General features: G+C 36.3%; 2 protein-coding genes across 3 annotated transcripts in view; one reads left to right on the forward strand and one right to left on the reverse strand.

The window, feature by feature from the left end:
• The window catches only part of NDC80 (NDC80 kinetochore complex component), a 68,420-nt gene extending 62,561 nt beyond the window's left edge, over positions 1-5,859 (reverse strand). The window contains exons 1-3 of the mRNA XM_081253336.1: positions 5,734-5,859; positions 4,311-4,420; positions 2,848-2,925 (exon numbers count right to left, since the gene is read on the reverse strand). Coding sequence (XP_081109462.1) covers positions 2,848-2,925; positions 4,311-4,411 — 179 coding nt within the window. The 5' untranslated portion in view covers positions 4,412-4,420; positions 5,734-5,859. The remainder of the gene's footprint in view (positions 1-2,847; positions 2,926-4,310; positions 4,421-5,733) is intronic.
• A 184-nt stretch (positions 5,860-6,043) lies between these two features.
• The window catches only part of METTL4 (methyltransferase 4, N6-adenosine), a 32,215-nt gene continuing 20,480 nt past the window's right edge, over positions 6,044-17,778 (forward strand). Inside the window, exons 1-4 of one of the 2 annotated variants that reach the window (XM_081252037.1) lie at positions 6,044-6,476; positions 6,734-7,130; positions 8,614-8,676; positions 17,407-17,776. In XM_081252037.1, the coding sequence (XP_081108163.1) occupies positions 6,741-7,130; positions 8,614-8,676; positions 17,407-17,776 (823 nt within the window). In that variant the 5' untranslated portion in view covers positions 6,044-6,476; positions 6,734-6,740. The remainder of the gene's footprint in view (positions 6,477-6,733; positions 7,131-8,613; positions 8,677-17,406; positions 17,777-17,778) is intronic. The other variant, XM_081252038.1, reaches the window with a different exon arrangement.

Below are 17,778 nucleotides of genomic sequence, written 5' to 3' on the forward strand. Positions count from 1 at the left end.
TGGAAATGGTTTCAGTTTTTCACCATTGAGGACGATGCTGGCTGTGGGTTTGTCATATATGGCCTTTATTATGTTGAGGAAAGTTCCCTCTATGCCTACTTTCTGCAGGGTTTTTATCGTAAATGGGTGTTGAACTTTGTCGAAAGCTTTCTCACCATCTATTGAGATGATCATATGGTTTTTCTCCTTCAATGTGTTAATATGGTGTATCACGTTGATTGATTTGCGTATATTGACGAATCCTTGCATTCCTGGAATAAACCCCACTTGATCATGGTGTATGATCCTTTTAATGTGCTGTTGGATTCTGTTTGCTAGTATTTTGTTGAGGATTTTTGCATCTATGTTCATCAGTTGTTTAAATCTTTATAATGGTTTCTTTTGCTTTTCTTTGTGGCCCAATTTACCTAACCATTGTAGTTTATTAAATATCCTTGGGACAATAATTTTTCTTTTTGGACAGATGCCAGAAAACTGAGTTACAATGAACACTGCTGTAATGTCTGAACTCTGTTCATCAAAACAATTTCTCCCTGCATGTTTGCTTGCTGCTTTCAAGTTCTTTCCTGACCAGGTTCTAAAAGTTCTTTAGCTTGGGCTCTCTGATGCCACTGCTCTGATTAACTAGCTAATTAGCTAATTCTTCCCCTGAGAATTTGCTATTTGAGATCCACTTTTCTACATACTGCTATTACTTAATCTTTAATATTTTTTTTTACTAGGAAAGAATACATGTATAGATTCAGCTCTTATTCTACACAAAACTGTAATAATAGATAGCTTTTTAAATTATAAAAGAATTCCCCAACCAATCAAAATACTGTATCATTCAACTTATAGTTTAAGATAATAGGGTCTAGAACCAGAGTCTGGTTAAAAATTCTGTCTCTGTTAGTAGTTGTATGACCTTGGGTAAACTATTTAACCTCTGTGCTTTAATTTCCTAATGTCTAAAATGAAGACAATAACAGTATCTACACATAGGGCAGTTCTGAGGATTGATTAAAAGAGATATAAAATAGCACTTTTCTGGCTTACAAAAATGCTCAGCAAAAGTTAGATTTTATAATCATTATCATCAGTATCTCTGACATTCAGCTCTGAGATGAAAGTTACATTACAAAAATGCCTTAAGATTTTTTATCAACTAGAATAAACACCAGAAACAGTTTAACTTGGGTTCATGACAAAGACTTTTCATAAGGTAACAAATATGTCATCTCTAAATATTTTCAAAATAATTAAATAAACATTTGTTTTAAAACAAAGTTATATTTTGTTTTTGGTGAGATGAACAGTTTCTCTATTTTGGAGTTGGAAATTTCTTTAAAAAATTAATTTTATTGAGGTATAATTGCTTAGAATAAAATGCACCTGCTTAAAGCATACAAATTTTTTTTTTTTTTTTTTTTGCGGTATGCGGGCCTCTCACTGTTGTGGCCTCTCCCATTGCGGAGCACAGGCTCTGGACACACAGGCTCAGCGGCCATGGCTCACGGGCCCAGCCGCCCCGTGGCATGTGGGATCTTCCTGGACCGGGGCACGAACCCGCGTCCCCTGCAACGGCAGGCGGACTCTCAACCACTTAAAAGCATACAATTTGATGAGGTTTGACAATATTTACACCTATGTAATCTCTACCACGATCAAGATATTAAACATTTCCATCATCCCAAATCTTATCCCCCTTACCAGTCAATCCTTACCCTACCCCCAGCCTAGGCAACTACTGATCTACTCTAGACAGTGGTTCTCAAAGTGTGCCCTAGGGGATCAAGAAGTCAAAACTATTTTCACAATAAAATTAAGATTTTTTTCACACCTTTCATTCTCATTCTTTCGTTGAGTGTACAGTGGAGTTTTCCAGAGGCTGGCTACATGATGTCAGATATCATAAGACTGAATTCAGAAGCAGATATGAGAATTTAGCTATCTTCTATTAAGCCAGACATTAAAGAGATTTGCAAAAATATAAATGTCACTCTTCTTACCGAAATAGTTTTGTTTTTTAAAAGTTAAAGCATGTTATTTATATTAACATGTAATGGGTTACTGCTATTTTATTTTACTTTAAAAAAAATATTTACTTATTTAATTAATTAATTTATTTGGCTGCTTTGGTTCTTAGTTGCAGCATGCAGGATCTTCGTTGAAGCATGTGGGATCTTTTGTTGCGACATGCTGGCCCTTCATTGCAGCATGCAGGCTTCTCTCTAGTTGTGGCGTGTGGGTTTTCTCTTCTCTAGTGGAGGTGCACAAGCTCAGTGGTTGTGGTGCGTGGGCTTAGTTGCCCCGCCGCATGTGGGATCTTAGTTCCCCGACCCGGGATAGAACCCATGTCCCCTGCATTGGAAGGTGGATTCTTTATCACTGGATCACAAGCACAGTCCTGGGTTATTGTTATTTTAAACTGAATTAATACATACTAATTTTTTTCTCAGTTTCATTTTCTAATATAGTTAATATCAATAGATACAGCCCACAAGATAAAAGCTCTTTGGAGTCCTTAATATTTTAGTATAAAAAAGTCTTTGGCTAAGATTTTGGACTAGATGATGGTTCCTAATTTTAAAATGCTATGATTCCATAGTATGTGAAAGCTATGTGTAGACTTTTCAATCAAGTATTCACTTGTAACAATGAAATACTGGTCTAAATGTGCTGATATATCTCAGCATAACCTAAAGCAAATATAACCATTTTAACCATTTAAAACAGAGGAAAACTAGATTATAACTTTCTCTTGAAAGGGACCATGCCATCTAATTTTTTGTACTTTGACAACATCTAGCTCAATGCATGGCTATAAGAATCCCTTTCATTAGAATTAATAAAAAAAGTAATTACCTTTTACCAAATACAGAGGCTTTTCTTTCAGATGTGGGTTTGTTTATATTCAATTTTCCAAAGGTTGATTTCTCTTTGCTTTAAGAAAAGGAGAAAAACAAACTCTTTAAATAAGTGGAAAAATATTAGTTCAAGAAACTTTTGTAAATACATTGGAACCAACCCCTCTTCCTCATTACCTATAAGAATAATTCAAAATCATGAAAATTTTTAGCAGCAATCATAGCTATCAAAAATAGGATAGGCTTACAACATAGTATGAGTTTTAACACTAAAATGTTAAGAAAAAAGGAGGAAAACCCCCCATATCTACATTGTAATTTTAATTATCCTAAAATATGTACATTTATGGATAACAACTTCAAAGGAAAAGAAATGACTTAAAAATAGATATTTTCAATCATAGAATGATAGCCACACTTAAAATTTTTTCTTTTGAGGCTCACTCTTTATTAGACTGCAGCTACACTTAAGAACATACATTACGTCAATTACAAACCAGAAACATTGACAAAGGCAGCCTTTTAGCTTTGAATGCAATTCAAGGCACAAATCTTTTGGAGTAGTAATGTGCAACAGTACAAAACATTTCTCTGATTTCAGAAGAAAAAAATGTATAAATATTTCAAATTTCTAAAAGTAGCAGAGGCTCATACTATGTAAACCCAAGTAACTTAAGAACAGTTAGCAAGTAACTTGTACCTTGGTAATAGAGAAGGACTGATAGCACTCAACATGGTTACAAATAGCCTTCTCTTAATTGTAAGAAATTCATTCATAGGGAAAAATTAGTTTATGATTTTAAGTTTTTTTCCCCTCATTTTATTTTTTATTAAAAAAATTAAAAAAAAATTGAAGTCCAGTTGATTTACAATGTTTCAGGTGTATAGCAAAGTGACTGAGAGATACACACACACACACACACACACATACCCATACTTTTTTGAATTCTTTTCAATTACAGATCATTACAGGATATTGACTACAGTGATAGCAAGTTCTTTTGGGCACCTTTCTTTCCCAGTGAATCCTGAGGAAATAGTTTGGAGAAGTGGTGTTCTGTAGGCTGCTACTCAACTGCAGCTAATTGTCAGGGCAAATAATACCTTTCATTGAGAACTGTGCTAGTTGGATACACCTCAGTAAATAGAAGTTACAGCAGAGAACCTGCTCAAACAAGCAGCTCTACGGTAAAGGGGGAAAATAAAAGAGTGAAAGAGTGCTGAAAAGGAATTAGCAGTCCCTCAGGGATTGCCTAGCAAAAGACGTGGCTTTGGAGATTTAACTATCAAATGAGATAAAACACAACACCTAGTAACATGCCCACTTTTAGCCTTCACTGACTCCAAATTAGGTACCACTGAGAACAGGTAAGATTCATCACAGTATCACTCATACTACATCTTTGTATTAACCTCCTTTACAGATTTCTTTGCCAAAGACAATAAGGCATAGGTACTCACGTTTGAGGGGTATGGAGGCCTGGTTTATTTAAGTCCTGGGATCTTAATTCCTGCATAGAGAGGCGGCCAGCACCACCGGTGGAAAATGAACTGCGTTTCATGCTTATGACCTGCATTCACGAATTTGGTAATGAACAAGTCTTTCCAGACACAGATGGTACATTAAGCAACAACTATTATCTTTACCCTCAAACAGAAAGGCAGCCAAGTTTCACTGTTTTTTCAAGATAATCTTTCCCGGGCTATCTTTGCTTGTTCATGTAAGGTGAAGTCCTCATTTGCAGGGAACATCTATCCATTTAAAAATATTCAACACACATAAACACTTACTAACTGCCTACCATGTACAAGGGAGTGTACAAGCAATGCAAACAATACAAAGGTGAATAAGGTATGATTCCTACCTTCACAGGATATTTATGGTAGTTAAACTCCTAAATCCTAACTCAGACCACATCACCACTGTTGGCTGTGCCTATTTCAATGGGAAGTCAGAGGCTACTGACAAGAACTACCTCTGATGTTTCCTTTTCTTTGGTCTTGGAACAGAGCTATTCAGTTTTCTTTTCCTAATGTCCATCTCCCCTGCTCTGTCCTTAACCTACTGTTTCCCATTTACATTATTCAATTACTGCCCCTCGTGCTTCAATCTCCCACTCATCAAGGATAAATTATCTGGTCTACAGACTGCTTCCATTTTCTCAGACCACATTCACATCTCATTCCCTTCCCATCTACTGAAACAGTTGCCTCCTGAGATACTCATGACTGACAAATCTTTTGATCCTATCTTAACTCTGAGACATTAGACACTATACACCTAGCCCTTCCAGGTCCTGTCCTGGTTTCCAAGAAAGTGAACATCTCTGGTTATCCTTTTACTTCTTGGGGCTCTCCTTTGTCTTTTAAACTGATTACACTCTTTCCTTCTTTGTTTGGCTATTTCTTCTTCAGTATACGCTTCTGATCTATTAAACTTTTCCACTCTCACCTATCTGTCCACTCCCAATCTCCACTTAAAATGTACTCTTAAAATCTGAGGTTAAGACTTTCAGATGTACTCCTTACACGGCCACCAGGATGTTATACTAGTATCTCAAACGCACCATAGCAAACAGTTCTTCATCTCGTCCTTCCTCTCCCTGCTCCCATCCATTCTTCCCCTTTTCCTCTCTCCATGTCCTCTTCACCCCACCAGTGTCACCTTGGCCTTCCCCTTCTCCCTTGGAAAATCACTGCCATAAGAAATTTATTGGACTCCGGGAAACTAGCGCCTCGAACAGATGGGGCCCGGGGGCCGGTTACAACAGCAAACACCAAACCGTCGCTCCTCAGGGCCCGTGAATCTAACTTTTTGGCGCCCTGGCGTTCTCCCTCTAGCCCAGTGCTGCCGGAACAAAATTAACGCAAAGTCATTAGTCACCTTTCTTCCAGCTTCCCGATACGACGCAGGGACCGAACTGTTGTAAACCGTGCTATTGCCCGCTAGACAAGACGTCAGCCGCCAAAACACAACCACCTTCCTTCACCCGCCGGCGCCGTTCGAATTTTAAAATCTCCGGCGGGCGGCGCTGACGTCATCGCGCACGACATGCGCGCGCGTGCGCAACTCTCGCGCGCCGCTCGTCGCCGGAACTCTGCGTGTTGGTGAAGTGCCGCCGCCTCACGGGGGCGCTCGGGCGTCTCCCGGCAGCTGTAAGCGTCCTCTGCGAAGTCTGGTCCGACCCTTAAAATTTAGCTGTGAACACCCGAGCGCTTTACGTCCCTGAGTAGCGAGAAGAGCGCTCCAGGCAGCCCTAGAAACGTTTTTTCCGTAGAGCAACATGGCGGCTCCCGCTGACTGTTAGAAAAGGAGATTTTTTTTTTTCCTTTGCCCTGAAAGGAGTGTCTTTCAGGACCACTGTTTAGATGGGTGCTGTTTCATGAAGCAAGTCTGGGAAGGCGGGGTGCACTTTTCTGACAAGGGAGGCGGCGAGGTAGGAGATAGGGACGGCCGAGTGTGGGGGCACAGTCGGCCCCAGGGTAGCGCTGCTGAGGCCGCCGCCAGGGTTCGGGCTCAGAGCTTGAGCGCTCTCTGGGGTTCCAGGTACTCTAGCGGTGGCCTGCGGAAAGCTGGAGGATCCAGTGTGGAGCCGAGAATTAGGAGAGAAAAGTGACCTGAGCACAGTAGGTTACTTTGCTAAAATATGACATCCCCCCTTCCCTGCGTTTGAGGCAAACACAGCCCCAAACTTGGAGAGTGGTGGGTGTCGGGAGGGGAGCTCAGAGCCGAAGTCTGGATACCTGGGTTTTGTAGCAATTGTGCCATCAACCAGTTGTAATTTTGGGCACGTCACCTTTCCTGTCTGAGTTTAGTACTTAATTAGGAAAGTTGGGTTTTACTTCTAGTGTCTAATTCTCAGAGGTGCTTGTTTGTTTTAAAGGAAGAGAATGTCTGTGGTGCGTGAGCTATCACCAGGATGGTTACTGGATCATCTTTCTTTCATTAACAAGATAAGTTACGAACTTCACCAGCATCATGCGCCTTGTTGCAGTAAAAATGAGCCTACTTCTTCTGTTCACCTTGATACTCTTTACATGGATTCTATGTCCTCTTTTGGAGCCTCTGCTACCTGTATTGCTTCTACCACTAAGCCAGAAAATGATGATGGAGGAAATTGTGAAATGTTCATACAAAAATATGTTTTTCGATCTGAACTGTTTGATGTCACCAAACCTTATATAACTTCTGCTATTCACAAAGAATGCCAACAAAGTAATGAAAAGGAAGATGTAGTAAATGATGTTAAGAAAGAAATCTCCATTTCTGTTAATGGGAAGGTAATAAGTTTTAAGAAATTAAAATTTTTCTACAGAGAACACAAATTTATTATTCCAGCATCTCAAATATCTTGTGATTTACTAAGTATAAAGAATAGTCAATAAAGCATAATAAGACTTTAGCACATCCAGAGTGATTTTTAACTTTTTGCTAACATTCTACCATTTTTAGAAGACCAAATTTACGTATTTCAGAAGTAAGCCAAGTTGATTCAAAAGTGAATGCTCTGTAAATTAAACAAACAAAACTAAGTAACAAAAAAAGAAACCCTGTCTGCCTAGGTTTTCGTATTAATTGCATGTTTTTACACCGATTTTTGCCCAAAAGTATGTTTCTTTCTCTGTAAAATTCTAAAGCAGTATATAACAGTATAAAGGGAGAATTTTAGAGATTTATCCTTTGGGGATAAGCTTGTATAATAAATGTTTGGAAGAAGGGTGATATTTTTGAAAAATTTCTAGTGATAAAATTAGACAGCTACTATGGAAAATATATATTCTTAAAGTATATATATTTGTATACACATTGGTGCAATCAAAAGTTTTGAGAATGCCATATAGAGTCAAATTAATTATGCTTGAATACTTTTTATGTATTTGAAGAGCTCAGAGGTGATTATACAAAGTCCATTTCAGATAGATTACATTAATATTTTCTTTGTTAGAGATAGGAATTACATTCATTATTCTCCCAATAAATGTTTGAGATCTTTCTATGTGCTGTTGTACAAAGAGTGATGAAACAAGATAAATATAATCTCTGCCTTTTTTAGATCTTACAATTGAGTGGGGAAGAAAGATACTAAATAAGAAAGCATGTTGAAAATTAGAATAAGGAAAGTAATAGAGAGTCCATGTATTTATTCAGCCAAAGAACTTTTGTTGTTAGCCTGCTAGGAGTTATGCCACCATGTAGGCACTGAGATTTCAGCAATGAAAAGTACAAAGTCCCTGCTCTATATTGCAGACTTACATGTTCTTTGCTATGGAGTTGTTAGATGTAGAACAGTGTTAATATATCTTATTTATACCTAATCCTCAGATTACATATAAAGATCTATTAAAAGGACATTGCAAATTGTTTTTGTTGTAGAAATTAAGAAAGTTCAGAATAATTGTACCGTATATCAACTGATAGATGACACTGGTGACTCATACAGTGTCACAGTTTCCTTGTGTTCTGTGGATGTCAGTGCCATTTTATTATGTCATACTAGTTCTTACTAATAGTAGATAATGCCTACATGGCCTTTTATCACCCATTAAGTTTGTAATAATGATTATTATTATTTGGGAAATCTTACCTCCCCAGTCCATACTCTTTGTACTTATTTCGACCTCAGTAGTTAATTATCACCTCTTAAAGAATGAGATACACAATATGGAAAATGTGATAAAGAAAAAAGAAGTACTAATATATTTCAAAATATCATTATTTTGATGGATGGCCACATAATTTTTTTCCCTGTAATTTACTCTTTAGAAGCGTAAGAGATGTGTTGTTTTCAATCAAGGTGAATTGGATGCTATGGAATACCATACAAAGGTACGGTGTAAAATATTCATTGATAACTTTGGAAGTTTAATGTGAACTAGTATAAATAAATGGACAACATAAATAAGGATGTTCTTAAAAATCAATCAGTCATTAAAAAAATATTATTATTTATTTATTTATATTTACTTTTGGCTATGTTGTGTTTTAATTGCTGCTGCCGGGCTTCCTCTAGTTGTGGCGAGCCAGGGCTACTCTTCATTATGGTGCACAGGCTTCTCATTGCGGTGGCTTCTCTTGTTGCGGAGCATGGGCTCTAGGTGTGCGGGCTTCAGTAGTTGTGGCTCGTGGGCTTAGTAGTTGTGGCTTGTGGGCTCAGTAGTTGTGGCTCACGGGCTCTAGAGTGCAGGCTCAGTAGTTGTGGCGCACAGGCTTAGTTGCTCTGCGGCATGTGGGATCTTTCTGGACCAGTGCTTGAACCCGTGTCCCCTGCATTGGCAGGCGAATTCTCAACCACTGCGCCACCAGGGAAGTCCCTCAAGCAATCATTTTGATCAAGGTTAGAATTTAACAGTGGAGTGATTTATCATTACTTTTATTGTAATGAACAATTTAAACCAATTTTTATTAAAATCTCATATACTTCTCATTTACATATTTAACATAAGTAAACTTATGCTATATTGGTTAAGTCCAGAAATTTTCTGAGTTATAAAAGCCTACTGTCAGTAGGTAAAACAACTTAAGATAGTGGCAGAAGAAAGTGAATAATATGAAGGATGTATTTCTAGAACTTAGAGGTTACTGAGATCTGGGAGTTAAAGAAATGAGAGGAAACAGAGGGTACAAATTGTTTTAGATCTCATTGTCTTTCCTACTTTTATTTACTTAATCTTTAATTGCTGACATTTAGGTATAGTATGCACATGTCATTTTCTGTATTTATGTGTGGTATCTGCAGGATAAATTTCGACAAGTCAAATTTCTGGGTCAGAGGGTTTGAACATTTTGATAGATACTGCCAAATCGCTGCTACGGAGATTGTATCATCTTATTAGCACACCAGAAATGTATAATTTTGCCTGTTTTCCCACATCCTCACCATTACAGTATATTATCATTTTTGATGTTTGCCAATCTAATAGTTGAAAAATAGTATTTTAGTATGGCTTTAATTTGCATTTCTTATTATGAATGTAGTTATGCATTGTAATGTATGTTTAAAATTCATTTGTATTTCTCTTATGTGAACTGTTTGTTTCCTTTGCATACTTAAAAAAATTGGATTCTTCTTTTTCTTACTGATTTATAGGAGCTCTTTATATGCTAGGGAAATTAGGTCTTTGTCTATCATGTAAATTACAAGTATATTTTTCCCAGTTTGTCATTTTAATTTTAATTATGATTTTTTTGGGGTTTGTTTTGCCATGCAGACAATATTGTATTTTCATTTAGTTGAATTTATTCATTTTTTCCTTTTATGACTTCTGAATTTTGGAATCATAAGTAGAGAAGTATTCATTCTTCAAGGTTTTAAAATAATTTCCCATGTTTTATTCTAGAACATTTATGGTTTTACTTCAAATTTATATCTTGATCCATTTAGACTTTATCCTGGTATACAGTGTGAGGTATGGATCCAATTGACTATCTATATGTCCTACCATTATTCATGCAGTTTTTCCCTCCTTATATGAGATGCTTGATATACTAAATTCACCTAAGTATTTGAGTTTATTTCTGGACTTTAAGTCATATTTGTTTGTCTCACTATTTATTTGCCAATCTCTTTTGAGATTTTATAATGTGAATATGTTTTAATATCCTATCTGGTAGTACTTATTCCCCACCCTCCACCCCCCCACCCCCAACTCTGGGCCATCTTCTCATTGCTACTTTTTACAGAATTTTCCTGGGCTTTTTGTTTATTTTCCCATATGAATTTTAGGATCAATTTTAGTGTCTGGTTAGAAAAAAAAACCTATTGGAATTTTTATGGCAATCAAATTTATAAACATTTACTATTAGCATCTTTAAGATGTTGTGATCCTACTCCAAAACATAAATGTGTCTTTTCATTTGTTTAAGTTTCTGTTGTTAGTCTGTAAAATTTTCTTTATATAGATCTAGCATTAATTAAAAAAAAATTGAATGTCTTGATTTTTGAGGTAATAATTATAACTCTTGCAAATATTAATAGTTTTACTTACACCTCTGTAATTATTATATCCCTAATTTATTTATCTTCTCTAATTGTATAGGCTGGAAAATATGATACAATATTAAGTAACATTTGTGAGAGTATCTATCCTTGTCCCTGACTTTGTAGGAGATGATTTCCTCTCCACTGGGTTTTGGGCTGAGTTGGAAATAGCATGTTAAAGAAGTTTCCGTGTATGCTTATTTATGAGTGTTATTATCAACTGTGGTTACTGAATTTTATCAAATGTTTTTTAAGCATCTATGGAGATTGAATGGATGATTTTTCTCCTAATATTTTCCTTTGATTTTTAATCATATGTAACCACCTTACATTTGTAGTATATATTTCAAATGACCATGATGTATTATTTTTTAAATGTTCTGCTGGATTTTGTTTGCTACTATTTTATTTGGAACAGTCGTAAGTGAGATTGGTCTGATATATTTAATTTTTTTGTTTTATATATATAATTATATACAGATATTTACATATTTCAGTGTTGGAAGTTTTTCTTTTTTTCTCCCCAATTCTCTGGAGTAATCTGTTCTTTAAAAGTTTGGTAGAGCTCCCCTTTGCATCCATCTCAGTACGTTGCTTTTTTGTGGGGATACTTCTTTGACAGCTTTTCCTTTTTCCTCTTTGGAAATCAATTTTAGATTAGAAAAAATTCTTTTGTAGTCAACCTTGGTAAATTATGTTATCTTAGAATATTATCCATTTCATCTAATTTTTCAAATTTGTTTATGCATAGTCTGTTTCTATGGTTATTTTGCCTTCACTATTTATGTTGTATGTTTACTCCCTTTTCCTTGATAGATTAGTTAATGCTTTGCCTAATTTATTAGTTGTTTTTGAAATTAATTTACCTTAAAAATGTCTAACTTATTTCTGCTTTAATCCATTTTAATTTATTCCTTCTGCTTTTCTCTTTTTTTGACTTTTTGAGTTGTCTTAGTTCATTTTTTTTTCTTCTTTTTTTTTTTGGATGGAAGTATTCAATGTTATGATTTTTTTCTCGGGGCACTGCAGCATACCATAGGTTCTGATATGTTGTGTTGTAATTGTCATGATGTGATATTTCATTGATATATCATGGTTTTCTAGAGATTTGCTTAAGAGTTGTTTGTAATAGAGTTTTAAATTTCCATGTTGGAATGGTTTTTTTTGGTTTGATGGTTAATGTTATATTTATCCATAAAAAAATGCCAAATTGCTTTCCAAAGTAGTTGTACTGTTTTGCATTTCCCACCAGCAAAGTATGAGAGCTCTCTTTGCTTCATATCCTCACTAGCATTGATATCATCAAATTTTTGATTTTAGGAATTCTTTTAAGTGTGTAGTGGTATTTTATTGAGGTTTTAACTTGCATTTCCTTAATGACTAATAATGTTGAGAATCTTTTCATTTGCTATACATCCATATACATCCATCTGCTATACATTCTTTGTTGAAGTTTTCATAGGGTCAGTGTTTTTTCATCCTTGAATATTTGAAATAATTCACCAGTGAAATTATCTAGGCCTGGAGTTTCCTTTTGGGGAAGGTTTTTAGGAACAATATAAGGTTCTTTAATAGATAACAGAGATTTTCAGATTTTCTGCTTTTGCTTATGTCAATTTTGGCAAGTTGTATTTTCTAAGAAATTTGTTTCATCCAACTTGTCAAATTTATTGGCATGAAGTCGTTCATAGTATTCTCTTATAATGCTTTTAATGTCTGTAGGATTTGTGATGATAAGTGATACCCCTTTTCATTCCTGATGTTGGTGATTTGTATTCTTTCCTTTTCTTGCCAGGGGCTTGTTATTTTGTTGTTGTTGTTTTTTCAAAGAACCAGCTTTTTTTTGTAGCTTTTCTTTTTTTTTTTTTTACTGTGGCAAAATATACATAAAATAAAATTTACCACTTTAACCATTTTTAGGTGTACAATTCAGTTGTACTGAGTACATTCACATTGTTTTGTAACCATCACCGTTATTTATCTCCTGAATGATTTTTTTTCCCCCAACAGGGAAGTGCCTATTTATATATATTTTTGTAAATGGACATTTGGGATGTTTCCACCTTTTAGCTATTGTGAATAATGCTGCTATGAACATGAGTGTACAAATATCAGTTCCAGTCCCTGCTTTCAGTTTTTTGGGGAATATACCCAGAAGTGGAATTATTGGATCATATAATAATTCTAATTTTTTGAGGAACTGCCTTATTGTCTTCCACAGTGGTTGTACCATTTTACATTCCCACCAGCAATGCATAAGGGTTTCCAGTTTCTCCATATCCATGTCAGCACTTATTTTCTGTTTTTGTTTTTTTAACAGCCATTCTAATGGATGTGAGTGGTGTTTCACTGTGGTTTTGATATGCATTCTTCTGATGATTTATGATGTTGAGCATATTTTTATGTGCTGTTGGCCGTTTGTATGTCTTTTTTGGAGAAATGTCTGTTCATGTCCCTATTCATGTCCTTCACTCATTTTTAAATTGGGTTTTTGATGTTGTTATTGAGTTCTAGGAGTTTTGTTCTTTTTTTTGGCCGCACTGCACGGCTTTTGGGATCTTAGTTCCCTGACTAGGGATCGAACCTGCGCCCTTGGCAGTGAAAGCTTGGAGTCCTAACCACTGGACCGCCAGGGAATTCCCTAGGAGTTCTTTTATATTCTGGATATCAATCCCTTATCAGACACATGAACTGATGTCAAGTATATTCAAAGAACCAGCTTTTAACTTAGTTAATTTTCTTTACTGTCTATCTATTTTGTTGATATCTGTTCTCTATTATTTTCTTCCTTTTGGTTTACTTTGCTCTTTTTCTAACTTCTTAAAGTAGAAGCTTTTGTCAGTGAATTTAGATTTTTTAAAATATAAGCACTTAAAGCTATAAGTTTGCCTTGAATCATTGCTTTAGTTGCATTCCACATATTTTGATATTTTGTATTTTCACTTTCATTCACTTCAAAATATTTTCTAATTTCCTCTGTGATTTTATCTTTGACCTATATGAATTATTTAGAAGTCTGCTGTTTCATTCCCAGATATTTGGGGTTTATCTTGATATCTTCTTGTTATTGATTTCTAACTTAAATCCGTTGGGGTATAAGAATATATACTCTGATGATTTCAATCCTTTTAAATGTATCGAGCCTTGCTTTATAGTCCAGCATATGAATTACCTTTGTGACTGTATTGTGTGCTATTTTTAATGTATTTTTGAATACGTATTCTATAGTTGTTGGATGCAGTGTTCTATGAATGTCAGGTTAAGTTGGTAGTGTTGTTCAGAACTTCTATGTCTTTATAGATTTTTGGTTTAATTGGTCTAACAATTACTGGGTAGATTTTTCTTAGGTGAGTTTAGAATGATGTTTTTAGACTAAGGCTGATTATTCCTTTTTACTGACACAAAATCTGTTATCTACCCAATACCCCTGTCAAGAACTGGGATGAACTGTCTGAGATTTTACTCTATTTGGAAGCTAACAAGTTAGCAAGTTTAGGTCTCAGATTTTATTAAAATAGATTTAGACCTAAGATTTTATTAAAATAAGGAGTTTACTGCTCCCTGCATAGCAGGAAGCATATACTTTTTGTTCATAGACTTCCCTTGTACTCCATGGGGACAATACCAAGGAGCCTTGGTGTATGCTCTGCATGCAGTAGATTTGGTTCATAGCTAAAGAACCCCAAGGTTAGGGAACCCCAGTTTTTTAAAATGGGTTGCAAACAAACCTGTCCAACCTTTTGTCCCAGAGTGAGCCTTTATTAACCTGGACAGCAAACAGATCTGCCTTCTGGCTTGGAGGGAGACATGATCTCTGTCTTCCATGCTATATGAATATCCTTGTGTTGGAGGAACTGATCTTGGGGATATGACCACTGGTTGACCTGGACACTTGGAGGCTCCTCACCCCTCCTTTGTCTTTGGACTGTACACTCTGCCCACTGTTCCCACAATGGGAGCTGTTTTCAAGGACATAGCCTTGAGAGAGTAAGCTGTTGTTGAGACTATCTGGACTGTGTATGTGACTGAACCCAGTTAAGAACTCTGTATAAACTTTTAGGATTCTGGGAGACAGGTACAGAGATCTACTTGTCTTGCAGCCTCCCAAGACAAGCCTCGTTTGTAAGTTCTCTTGTTGTTAAACCTGCCATCTTCCCATCTAGAGTGGTCTGCCTCTTTTCTTTGGTCTCTCCTTGCCCTCTGTGTACGGGGGCCAGTTTCAGATTTCACCTGGGAAGCTCTTGAGGTTACAAACCAACACCTTGAAAATTTATTCTGGAAGAAAAGCTATCCGTGCCTCTGCTCACACAGAGAGACCCATGGTGAAATGTCCTCCAATTGCCCTGTGAATCATGATGTTTTCTGGTCTGAGTGTTGGAAACAGGTACTATTCTTGGCCCTGTGAGAGCTCAAGACACTGTTTCTTTTGGTCCTCTTGGGTGGTTCTTTTCTTGGCCTTGGATAGTTCCCCCACACACTTGGAGTGGTCAGTATTTAGGGGAATTTCTCCAGTGTGACTACCTGCAGATCTACAGAGTTCTCTCTGTACAGCTCTTTCCTCTCTGATACTCTCCTGGGTACTCTGTCTTGGCCTCCCCGTATTCTCAGCTCTGTCTCCTCAACTCTGGATTTCTTCTAGACTCTGCCCAGATTCTTCCTGTGCCTTGGAAAATCTCCAGGCAGTTAGCTGGGGCAGTCAAAGGGCTTACCTATGATTTCTTTCACTCTCCTTTGTTGCCTGATGTCCAGTGTCTTGAAGGCTTTTGTCCCTATTACTCCATCTTGGTTGGAAGTGGAAGTCTCTGGCTGCTTTGAGCGTTTTCAGCAATTTAATTGTGATGTTCCTTAATGTAGTTTTCTCTTCCTACTCTTCCTCCTCCTCCATTTGTTGATCTTCTTGGATCTGTGAATACTTAGTCTTCAACAAATTTAGAAATTTTTGGCTGTTATCTCCTCAAATATATTTTCTGTCCCCTTCATTTTGGGCACTTTTATTGCATTGTTTTAAAGTGCATTAACCTTTTCTTCTTCAGTGTCTAATCTGCTGTAATTCCAATGTAGTGTATTTTTCACTTGTGCATTGTAGTTTTTAATCTCTAGACACTCAGTTTGGTCTTTTCTTATGGTTTCCCTATTTCTTCTTAACAGGTTCATTTTTTCTTTACATTTTTGAACATATGAATATGGTTATAATGAGTGCCTTAATATCCCTTTCTACTTTTTTTTCCTAATCTTTAAAAATGGGCTGCACAAGCCCTGTGTGAACTCTGGGGATTTCTCCCTCTGATCATTTTATCTGGTTCTTTCCCTGACCTTGGGTATTTCATCACATACATGTGCTGATCATTACTCAGCTGGAGACTTGACCCTCTGCAGCTCTCAAGAGCTCTCTGTCTGTGCAGCTCTCTCCTCTCTGGTATCCTGCCCTGCAAACTCTAGCTGCCTTGGCCTTTCCAGACCCCCAGCTCTATCTCCTTGACTCAGAGAGACTGCTGGACTCTGAATGGGTCTCTTTCCTGTACTGATACCTAGAAATTTTCTCAAGGCAGTAAGCTGGAGCAACTGGTTTTTCCTTTTTTAGGGACTACTGTTCTACACTGCTTGACATCCATCCAAGGTCTGAAAACCGTTTTTTAAAAATAATTTTTTAAAAGTAATTTCAGATTAAAGGTACTCCATCTTGTCCAGAAGCAGAACTTGGCTTTTAATTTTATAATTATTTTGGTTGTATTATTGAAAACCTTTGTTTTATATTCATTTTATAGAGTTAATTCTTTTCTTTCTTTTTTTTTTTTTTTACAATTCAAGCTATATTTTATAAAATCAAAGGTATATTTATTTTAAAATTAAATTACTAGGGGGACTTCCCTGGTGGTTCAGTGGCTAAGACTCCATGCTCCCAATGCAGGGGGCCTGGGTTCAATCCCTGGTCAGGGAACTAGATCCCACATGCTGCAACTAAAGATCTCATATGCTGCAGTGAAGATCCTGCGTGCTGCAACTAAGACCTGGCGCAGCCAAATAAGTAAGTAAGTAAATAAATAAATATGTAAAAAATTAAGTTACTAGAAAAATTTAAGATTAAATGTGATTTAAACTTAATTCTTTTTTTTTTTTTTGGCCACACTGTACAGCTTGCGGGATCTTAGTTCCCTGACCAGGGACTGAACCCGTGCCCTTGGCAGTGAAAGCATGGAGACCTAACCACTGGACTGCCAGGGAATTCCCTTAATTCTTTTTATGAAGTAGAAATTCCACTTTCTTTTAGAAACATTATCAAATTTATCTTATAAAGTTTTAAGGATACATTTTCTACGTATTCACTATATTGTTTGGTTAGTTAATTTTCAGTGAGTTTATGAGATTTGTTTCATTCCACACTTAAGAAATAGCATTTCAAAGGTATATTCACACTTTCTAACTTTTTTTGTAGTATAAAGTTATTTTCCTGTAAGCATTAAGGATGTTGATTTTAATCTAAGAGTTGAAATATTCAAAGCATAGTAGGAACTTTATTATTTAGAAAATTGTTTTAATGTCAGTGACTTTTTAATGTACTTAAAAAAATTCTCTTACAGATCAGGGGGCTGATTTTGGATGGATCTTCACAGTTAATACAAGAAGGTCTCAAAAGTGGCTTTCTTCATCCACTTTATGAAAAACGGGAGAAGTATAGTGAGCCCATTACTTTACCACTTGACACCTGCAGTTTGTCAGAATTATGTGAAATGGCAAAGCACTTGCCTTCTCTGAATGAAATGGAACTTCAGACGTTACAATTGATGGAAGATGATATATCTGTTACAGAGCAGGATTTATTTTCACGGATTGTTGAAAACAACTCTAACTTTACAAAAATGATTACTTTAATGGGACAGAAATACCTGCTGCCACCAAAAAGCAGTTTTCTTTTGTCTGACATTTCTTGTATGTACCCGCTTCTGAGCTGT

This window comes from Mesoplodon bidens, assembly GCF_964165515.1.
Source record: "Mesoplodon bidens genome assembly, chromosome: 13".
Lineage (NCBI taxonomy): Eukaryota > Metazoa > Chordata > Mammalia > Artiodactyla > Ziphiidae > Mesoplodon > Mesoplodon bidens.